Source organism: Poecile atricapillus, chromosome 2 (genome assembly GCF_030490865.1).
Source record: "Poecile atricapillus isolate bPoeAtr1 chromosome 2, bPoeAtr1.hap1, whole genome shotgun sequence".
Taxonomy (NCBI): Eukaryota; Metazoa; Chordata; class Aves; order Passeriformes; family Paridae; genus Poecile; species Poecile atricapillus.
Genome location: NC_081250.1, coordinates 105,091,552 through 105,102,397, shown reverse-complemented (window position 1 = coordinate 105,102,397; position 10,846 = coordinate 105,091,552). Strand labels below are relative to the sequence as shown.

Genomic DNA, 10,846 nt, shown 5'->3' with positions numbered 1-10,846 from the left:
ATCCACCAAGAATAAGACCACCCTAGTAGGAGTGCATTAGGGTAAGATTGACACAGGAGAAACAATGCCAGCTCAGAAAAGTTTTTCCAACAGGTTCAAATATTTGGCAGACACAGGACACACAATCCTTCTGTTGCTTGCACTGGCAGAGTCACTCACTGCCACACCAAGGTTGCAGTGGGACCCAGGTGTGAAAGATGGGCAGTGAGCAGACTGTGGTGTGAGGAATGAGTGCAGTGTGTCAGCAGAGTCATGGGGGAAACCTGGCAGGAACACAGGAGGTGATAAAATGCCAGCAGTAAGTAACACCAATGACACCACAGAAGGACCAAAAGGCACAGCATCACTGACCTTTTCATGCAGATGCATCACAATGTGATCGAACAGTTGGGTTTTTTATGTAGGCTGCCAGTTGATTGCATTTACCAAGAGCAGCAAGAGACCAGGAAAATAAATTTGCACTGAAAGCCTGAGGCCCCTTTTCCAAGATGGCCCCACAATATTTGCTTCAAACCATTTAACAACTGCCATGAAGACAATACTCTTTGCCTTGAAAGGGAAAAGTTAGCTTTGATGGAAATAGGATAAAACTCCAAATTAGGGCAGATCTACATGAGCTCAAACTGCAGTTACAACATTTTCTTCAAGGCAGCTTGTACATTCCCAAGTCATGCCTCTGTTACCTGATATTTTATATTACTAAGTGCGTATTTGTTTTTTATTATAGTTGTAACCCAGTATTGGTAGTGGCACAGAAGTTAAGCTTGATGACAGCAATTTTTTATCAGCTGTATAAATACTCTGAAAAACAGTAAATCAAGCATGAAAGAAAGCAAATGTACTGTAGTCCTGTGAAAATCAACTTGAATTCTATGTTAAACATAAATAAAACTTTAATAACCCCACATCTAGTCATTCAGCAGTACAACAAAGGAATTACCAAACACAAAGTGAAGAGAAATTTCACTTTAAGTCTGTTTTTATTGTGATAACATTGTTCTGAACACCAATAAACATTGCACTGAAGTGTGGGTTGCTGTACCCAAGACAGTCCAGTCTTAACAAAAACCACTGTATTGGTATGATTACAGATTTGACATTTTAAACACACTACCTTATTAGTGATTGGGTTGCTTAACAATCAAGTATTCCACATCTTCAAGATAAAAATGAAACAAATGACTGAAGAGTTTTCCCACCCTCAAAATAAACCAACATTTTAACTTTCATCTGGAAGCAATTAACACCGTAAAAAAGTCCCAAACAATTCCTTTCTATTTAGTAAATTTTAACTCTGGAAACTAAAATTTCCTCAGGCAAAAGTGACACTTTAAAGGCATCTCAAATTCTCTGTGATGTTTCATTAGGAATTTGCATTACAGTCATTTAAACAACTCATTCACATGACAGTTTTTCTAGAAGACTTGCATGAAATATTAACATTAAATCTCATCTCTTTTGCATTTACCATAAACAGATTCAGAGTTTGCTTCAGAAGTTCCATAATGAAGTTGACACAAGTGTTAAAACTTTTCCAGTTGAAAAGATAAAAAAGGGTTTTGGAAGGCATATACTGATAATAGAAAGTTAAGAAGACATGAGCCAGGATTGCACATGCACTTGTACACTGTTGGGAATGAAAGCCCAATCTTTTGAAGTTACAAACATGCTTGGTACAGTAAATAAAAAAAAACAACTTAAATCCAGAAATGCATACCCTTTAAACTGATCTTTAAGTCATTATAGAAATGGGTAATGTCCAAGTCACTAACAAGTTTTGAATTGCAATGTTCCTTATTTACTCCCAGACAGGTGTCATTGACTCAGCCTTTGCGGGGTTTCAACGCTAAGAGGATCTGCATCTTCAACAACACAGTCTTAACAGGGGGGTGTGTGTGCCCATAGCCAGGCACACTTAGAAGTTCCTCTTTCACAGAAAGAATGACGTAGCTTGCGCTAATTTTATATCAGTACAGCACAACTTGTTCTCAAACATTAGTTTCAGGCCATTTCACTAAGGTAACGAAGGACAGGCTAATGCATAATTCTTATTTACCCCCCTCCACAATAATATTGTGGCACAAGCCCACAGTATGATAGCAACGAGATGTCTGCTCTAGAGTCAGTAAAGTGCCCAGCAGCCCCAAGAACACAGGTATGCAACAACAGGCCCCATATTCTGTCCCTAAATGGGGTTAACAAACAACCTGAAAAGCTTCAAATACAAGCCAGAGCTAGAAAAACCAAACCCCCTGCCCTACTCATATCAGAAAGACTCAACAACATTTACATTTTATCAAAAAACAAATATCAAACTGTAGCTGTTGCAGAGAAAAAAAACACAATTTTTTAAATTAAGCAACCTTTTGGACACTCCTACAATGTAAAGTGGTATGTTAGCAGAATGAGGAGCTCTCAACTCACACAACCCCCATTTTCATACCAGCTGTAAGTACATGTATTTGGAGATATACCTGATAAAATTTTTCCATGCTTCTCTTTTACTCAAGTCCCCACCTTGAAATCCACAGCTTATCTTTATGACAGTCTGAAAAGTTGAAGGGAATTGAAGAAAAAAAAAAAAAAGGTGAAAAAAGAGTATTAACCAAAAAAGACACAGCCAAACCATGGTAAGAATCTGTCCCATTGGGGAACTCATCATGGTTTCATGAGGTGCTTCTAGCTTTAGAAAAGCTGTGTAATACCAGGGCTACCAAGAGTAGACTTCAGCATGGTAAAGCAAATTTTTGACATCCACAAAAAGACTGTTTTAGGAAAGGTTGCTCCACTCCCTTTATGCAAAATAGAATCTTTAGATAGAATATTTAATTTTGTAATTAAAATACTTTATTATGTTGGATTCTTATTTATTCATTTTAAAGTATTTAAGTGACTTAAAAGCTCAAATCACATTGATATTCAAAGCACTTGGTGATCATGAAAATTTTAGATTCTAATGAAATCTATTTCATGGGATAAAAGGTAAGGTAAGGGAATAAAAATCATGGAATTATGTTTGCAAGCTTTCGACATTGAAAAAAATACAAGAAAAAAGCATCCTTTGAGTTGGATCCTGTGAAATCTACTTAAACACTGAGTAGATTGGTGACCGAGAACCACAGAAATTGTTGTTCTCACAGTACAAAAGTGAGAATGCCTTTCAATTCACTGACATGCATGACACACCGTGACAGGTAAGTAAGTATCTCTTTTTTTATCCACTCTCCTCCTCCTGCTCTGAAAGAGATTCCAGGTGATTTTGCTTGCCTCCACTCTTTATCCAGTGTTTTATAAATGTAAGAATACACTAGAACTTTATCATGGGGAAAAAAAGTAATTTCATTTATACAGTGATTTAAAAATGCTGCTCCCCGAGCAGCTCACCACTTGTCCAGAGTTAGCTGGCGTTACATCAGAACTGTGGGTTAAGAAAGCCTGACAATGGAGAAAAAAATACTCCTGGAGGGGCGTAAAAATCCTCTAAATGTAAGCTTTTACAGATAGTAAAACTGAGTGATCTGGTGTTTACCTGATGTTTAAATGACTGTAGTCCTTAAGCCCTTTGGGCTGGTGGAATGATACATTCTCACCATAGTTTTGTCCAAAAGAAGTTAAATGCACTAATTCAACTTAAAAAGCAGCCACCTTTGCGTTCAAGTACTTTTGGAGAAAGAACAATTAGCTGCTTTTATAGCTGATAAACACCAGAACTGGAATGTCATTTGTTCACAGGCTCTGACCAGGAACTTGAGGAATGACCAACATGATGTTTCCGAAGAACCCAAAACTTTAAAAAAAAAAAAAAAAAAAAAAAAAAAGAAAAAGAAAAAGAAAAGAAAAAAGGTTTTATTCTGCTCTGCAGCATTTAACCATTGTCACAGCTGGAATCTTACTACTGAGTTGCATTTTCTTCCAGCTACTGAAAACCTGCAATACAGAACTCTGGAAAGATCTGCAGTAGACAATTAAAAAATTAAATACATAATTTTTTTTAGTATTACAATTCCCTGAATATAATCTATACATACATTTTACTGGCCTACACAGCATACACACACATACACATTATCTCTGTGCTGAAAAAGGAAATAAAAATGCCAGTTCCCCAACTCTTACAGAAATGTTCCAAGATTTTTCTTGATGAAAATTTAACATGACACAGCACAGCCTGAAAACAACAAAAGCCATATGAGTGTCTGAAGACAACTTTCATTTTAACACACTCGTGAAATAGTTTAAACATTGTGTGTAAAAAAAAAATAAGCAAAGTTAGTTTGAGCGCCATTTGTACAAGCCCAGTCTTGTACATGTAACAAAAGGCATATTTACATTTAAAGAGGAATTTTATGTCTTCAGAATCTGTCAGGCTAGTAAGGTCTGTACATTTTCTGTATTCTAGCTGAGAAAGAGCACAGTGGTCTTAGGCTCTGTCTCCTTTCAAAAATGGCCTAAATGCCCATCTGAACATTAAACCATGTTTTTCATTAATAGGTCTGACATTCTATTTGGCAGTTTCCATACACTTTTTGGCTTCATTTTAGAAAATATGCTTAAGACAACTTAAAAAGAATAATCTATGTTTACAATAAAGTCTGTATTGATGAAAATGCAAAGTCATATTTCACCTCAGCATTTAGCTGCCCTGAAGCACTTGGTACCACGACCATCAGTGACAGGCCAATCTCAAGTGCCTTAGAACAGGTATGTAATAACAAGCAATAAACAAACAAACACAAAAATCCACACACCCTCTCCCACAAAAAATAGACAGTAGCTTTGCATTTTCTTTCTTTTAAACCAATGAAATTAAAGTAATTTCTTTAGTAAGACTTACGGTACCAATACATAAATTAGCATCCTCATTAAGAAAGGTCTTCACATTTAAATTGAAGCTGAGTAGCTCAATATGAAACTCCATCTCCTGGTGAGAAGTGCTTTTCAGGCCAGGTCATCCATGTTAAGGTCAGGAAGAGGCTCTCTCCAGTAGCAAAAAGAGCTGAATTCTGGGCATGGAAATGCAGAACTCTGTTCTTTATTTATCAGTGGGAACACATATTCCACAAGCTCACTTAGTCTGTAATACCTGTATTAAAGAAGAAGGACCATTATTTAACAGTCTAGTTGCTGTTCAGCTGTAGCCAAAAGCAGCTTTAGAAGCCGAGACCAGAAAGTTCTAGTCAAATAAGGCCCCACTACCACAGAAGAGATTTTAAACTTTGTTTTGCCAATATTAATTTCGAAAAGTTTCAGTCAAGTATCAAAAGCTCTAAGTCCCTGGCAAATAAGGTTTTGCACATGTCATATGTAAAAGGAGATCACAGTCATAAATGCAATTATTTTATAATCCCATTTCTAAACACTTTCTTTAGCTGAAGTAACAAAAATGATCTTACGAAGATTTGTTTCCCTTAGTCTGTTCTTGGATCAGTTCACCCTTTGGATTCACAGTAAATATTCTGCAGTCTGGAACTCCCACTTGCATGTAGGCATATACATCCTGCAAAAGCACCAACACAAGCACGTGCTTCAACATTTCCTTACTGAATGTGATAACAAGCAATTCATCAAAGGAATGAAAAAAGCTGATCCAAAAAGTCTACAGTAAAACTGCCCCTTAAAAAAAAAGTCCCCAAACACCAGTATAAAACCCCCCACCCCCAAAACATACACACTAAAATAAAGTATTTCCCCTGCCCCCAAATGCTTAATTTCTATGTCCAAGCCTAGGACCACAAACATGCACAAAGCCTACACCACACAACACCACTCCCAGTGACAACTTTGTTCTTACAATACCCCTCTTTCACTCAATTACAGAAGCACTGAGCTGCAGAGAAAATAAGGGAACTGTACAACCAGAACAGGGATTCAAGACTGTAAAGCACTGAATTAATGCCCTTAGGTCACAAAGCAGTCAAAAATACTTTAAAAGAATTTGGAAAGGTGGCACATATTTAATCAAATTCTGAGAATACTAATGCATTTTTGCAACCCTTCTCATATAAGCAGTTGTAGCAACTTTTATTTAAGGTATCTGCGTATGGCTTTTCCTGCAAACCCATAAAAGCAGCACTGTCCCATTTCCATATTCAAATTTTCATAAACACAGAAAGAAAAGCCTGCTTGTTTTGCTTCTCAAGTACATGTGTTTTAACCCTTCAGTTAGAAAGGGGCACTTACATTTGGCCTGTTTCCAAAAGCAGCATAGAAAGGCTGTTTACTGGGAGCAAACAAATTCTTGATATCATTCAAACATTCGATTTTGAACTTTTCAGGCTTCTTTTCTATGACTTCCCTAAAATAAAATTTCAACAGTCAAATTCTAAATTATGATTTGCTAGAAAGTATCCTCCTTTCCCCATTTATCTGGTATTTATATTCTCACTGCTTCCTGTTGCTAGCACCGGTAGTTATATAGACAGTGCTAAGAACAATACAAGAAACAATCAAACATTCCCTCTTTTCCAACACCTACAGTAAAAAAACCAGGTGAATACTGTGCATAGGCTAAGTATAAATGGGAATGGAATTCCCAGCTGTGAATGGAGCTGTAAAGCACTTTTTTGCAGCTGATTATCTGAATCAGCAGATCTAGTCAAGTACATGTAAGTGTACTTGCTACAACTCCTGTCTCTGACAAAAGTGTGTAAGGCCCAAGACAATAATGGAAGTTGCTGTCATTGCTATCTGTGACAAAATAAAAAAAAAATAAACAAAAAACCCAACAAAACTTCCTCCACAACAAACCAACCAACCCCAAACACTTGTCCATTTTTAGCTCCTCTCATCAAAAACAGATAGACTTATGGCTGGTCCAAAAGACCAACTGAGTTGAACCACATCTAAACTCCATACTTTTTTTTAAATAGCTGTATTTTGAGTAATCCCAACGCCACAAGATCATTTCAGTGACAGTCTATACTGCCCAGATTATTTTTCTTTTCTCTCTGCCTAGTGTACTGCAAACCTTGAAGATATGCTTGAAAAAGACAAAAATCTACTGATATAAACAGAATCTAAGAGTCACCAGTCATGGACTAGGATGAATAAAGAGAATGGAAAATGAGCTCCTCTTGGACTGGTATGTTGTGTATGATATGTAGCCACTTCTAATATGCCCACAGGAACAGAAGTATACAAGTGAAATTCAGACAAAACAGTTTTTAAATGATTACTGGAGGGATATCAAATCTCAGTAGCAAATAAACTCCAGAGTGGAATGTTTTGTTACAGCTGTAACGCCAAATATTTTTCATCTACTCTTTCTCTGAAATGGGGAGGGAACAGATACAAGAAGTCCCACATGCTTACCTATGAAAGGCAGAAAACAAACTGCTGGGGGACAACATGAGAGGGCCCCTGGGGAGAATTGTTCCTTTGTCATTCACCCAGTGCAGGTATCCTCTGGTGATATCTGCCATCCCAATGGCACGGGCGGAACAGTACAGGAACTTGTAGCCATTTCTAGAAAATAAATTACCACCTTAGTTCATATTCCTGCCAAAGTTTCTTTGCAAAGATAAATACACAATTACAGCAATGTCCAGAGGCACCAGTTTAGGTATTGAATTGCTGTAGAGCTCTGCACATACACAAGGAAAAGACTTTTCTATTGTTAAAAGAATCTGCAAGGCATGTAGTAGTTTAAATACAGGACTTAATCAAAACTGAGAAACAGGAAGTGCAAACAGAATAGGGATGGTAAAACTCAAGAGGCCACAATTAGATGGACTAGACTCTGTTTAAGTAAGTGCCACATTGGTTTTATTCAGCTTCTTTCAGCCCAGCTGTAGGATGACACCAATTATTTAAATTATCTGCATCATAAAATAATGGGTGCCAGATCTCCTGTCTTTTTCAGGTTGCTGGCAGAATTCAAAGTGCAGAGTGAACGATGGATAACAACAAGCATTCATTAAGCCCCTAAATTCTTCCTGCAGACATTGTATGTTCATCTGTTACACAGATTTGTATACAGTAACTGCATACAAAAGGCTTGAGTGTTTATGTGCATTTTCAAAGACTTGATTCAATTTGGCAAATAATTCCAAAACTGCTCTTGTGTTATGCACTGAATAAACAAAAAAACACATCCCAAGCCACCCAAACAAAGCCAAACAAAATAGTAACATTCATGTTAGCTCCCGTGAATCACAAGGGGCCACATGAAGGCCAACAATAGAATATATTTTTGGAAAGAAAGACTACTAAAATACAAAGATAAAAGTTGATTAATTTAATTCTTAAGTTAGCAAGTATTACTTCTGGCATCACTGTGCTTTTGAAAAAGGTTGTCCCGTAACAAAATCAAACCTATGGAGCATTCACCTGGCTTTGGAAGCAAACCCATTAAACACTTGTGCATATGAAGGACACTATTTTGTTTTAAATTTATGCCTTATGATATTTCTGAAAGGCTTAGTGACCAACCTGAGTTGGTGGAAAACAGACATGCATGTTTGAGAAATGGTTTCTGTTATGGTTCTCTTTTGTATTCATGAAAGTATTACACACAGTTTTTAAAAGCTAAAATGCAGAACAAAGTCTGAGAAGGGGGCTAGTAAAAGTGGTGGTTTGCGTTCCTATAGAAGTATATATCTGCAGAAAGAATTTTGTTTCATTTCCATATGACAAAAGTTGCCCACCTCCCAGCATTTCGACCAGTACACTTTAATAAAGTGCATCATTTTTAACAACTATCCAATTGCCTATACATTAATTCCCATATCCCAGAAAATCTCAATTGTTTCCTAGCTTGCATACTCACTCGTTTATGGAATGATAGAGTTTTGCAATGCCCTGATGAGTCCAGTCCTTGCCAAACTGAGGGAGGATATGTCCCAAAGCATCAGACCTGAAAGGACGATCAGAGATACCCGACATGTGGTATATGAGATTTGTTAAAGACAACCACTAATGAACATACAGTTTAGAAAGAATATTTACAGAAATATTTCTGCAGAAGGTCCTAACTATTTAAAAAGAGAATTAATAAATAGTCCAGACAGAGCAGTTAGTGAGGTCATACAAGACAAGTCAGCTTCCAACCTGTGGCTGCTAAACCTAGAGAAGTCTAATACAGGGAACAACCACATGGTAAATGTTATCATCTTGGCATTATTCTTTTAAAATACATTTTCTGGTTTACTTTAAAGGCAAGTATAAATTAAAACCAAATCAACCTTTTTAATGAACATCCTTTAACAGTTGTATTAAATAATGTTTCTTTACCTTGTTTTGAAAAGCAGGATAGATATATATACAATAATAATATATAATATACATATTATATAAAAATATATATATATATATTTATATATATATATATATATATAAAATAAAGCAAGATTAAAAAAAAAAAGAAAGAAAAACCCCTAAGATACTTACTTGGTTATTGTTCCATCAATGTCTGATATTATGATTTTATCATTCCAGTTCCAGAGGTATATTGTTCCTGCACAACGGCAAGTCCCTTGATACTGGGTTGTGATACTAAATACAACATCATTAGGGCCGTCTCTGAGCTTCAACTTTGCCTGTAGAATAAAAATAATTGAAACTGTAAGTTGCCCTCTCTCTAAAATTTTTATGATTCTAGAATCATAAATGTGCTGCACAAAATGGCTCATACACTCTTCCTTGTCTATTTTGATTAACCCATCAAAAAGTAAACCATGGTTTAACACCAGCACAATGGTTTTGCTGTCCAAGTCTGTTGCAGCCTGGGTACATGTGTATGTCCACAGTTCTTGTACTGCCTACAGCAACTGATATTTCACTCTCTGCCATTTTAATTCTTGCTACTACAGCAGACTTGCAGCACTATCAAACTGAACTCCCAGTTTGCCATAGGATACAACAGTGGATATTTTCTACGTGGATGCTTACCTCAAAATCCTTCCCTGATGAAAATCATATATTTAGAGAGTTGCAGAACTAACTTGTAAATTAGACCAAGGTGAATAAGCTGCACACCAATTTAAATGCATGCTATTACACAGATGTGCAGATCTCAGGATATCCCAACTGCAAAAGCAAACAACACCACTTTTCTGGCAACATCTTTATATAGAAGTTTGGTTATGGAACTTCATAAAAAATTACTATTTTTTAATCCAAACAGATTCTTAAAAAAACACAACAGAAAAAAAAAATATCAGAAATTTCCTGCAGCTGCCTACCCTTGCACAGGAATTTCTTTTTAAAAAAAAATTTTTTAAGGATTATGAAGCATCCTATACACAAGACAGGCATGTCACTTACTATTTGGTCTGAAGACAGTCTAAGTGATTTCTTGTAAGATGTAACATTCCCATGGGGTGGATGCTCTGCTGGGGCAGAATCCATTTTCAGGGATTCCTTTAACTCCTGGGATGCTTCATCACTAGAAGAATCATCCTCTGGAGGCCTAACATGACATCAACCAGAATAAATGTAAGCTACATAAAATCCTTCTTTAACAGAGTAAGATGCTTATGCCAGAGTAATTTCTGCTTATGCTGAGGATTTGCTGCTGCCTGATAGCACCGATTAAGGAAGTCCACGGTCTAGTGAATGCCCAGACAAAGCCAGTACATGCCAGTAAGCAAGTAAGACTGGGAATGCCAGTACTGGTAGAGCTCTAAACATGACTATTCCCAGCTGGCTCCACACACAATGGGTTTAGTAAAGACACGGGGTCAGGTGGTCACTAATACTGCGGTGATGAATTAGGTAAACTGCAGATGAAAAAGGACACTGAATGGGTGGCAGTGCTTTGTTTTTTAAAAAAGCTGCCTCAGCTGCTATGGCATTTAAACTGTGGGTGTTAGTGGAGTAGCTCACCTTTTAAGATTATTCACAGACT

The 10,846-nt window shown here is 36.8% G+C and overlaps 1 protein-coding gene across 5 annotated transcripts in view; it reads right to left on the bottom strand.

The window, feature by feature from the left end:
* Nucleotides 1–961: 961 nt before the first annotated feature.
* Nucleotides 962–10,846, bottom strand: part of LPIN2 (lipin 2) — a 43,835-nt gene continuing 33,950 nt past the window's right edge. For 3 of the 5 annotated variants that reach the window (XM_058832231.1, XM_058832227.1, XM_058832226.1), the window contains 7 exons: nucleotides 10,264–10,408; nucleotides 9,388–9,536; nucleotides 8,768–8,854; nucleotides 7,312–7,464; nucleotides 6,181–6,295; nucleotides 5,394–5,497; nucleotides 962–5,083 (listed from right to left, as the gene is read on the bottom strand). In XM_058832231.1, coding sequence (XP_058688214.1) covers nucleotides 4,939–5,083; nucleotides 5,394–5,497; nucleotides 6,181–6,295; nucleotides 7,312–7,464; nucleotides 8,768–8,854; nucleotides 9,388–9,536; nucleotides 10,264–10,408 — 898 coding nt within the window. In that variant the 3' untranslated portion in view covers nucleotides 962–4,938. Of the gene's footprint in view, nucleotides 5,084–5,389; nucleotides 5,498–6,180; nucleotides 6,296–7,311; nucleotides 7,465–8,767; nucleotides 8,855–9,387; nucleotides 9,537–10,263; nucleotides 10,409–10,846 lie in introns of those variants that run through there. The other 2 variants (XM_058832228.1, XM_058832230.1) reach the window with 2 other exon arrangements.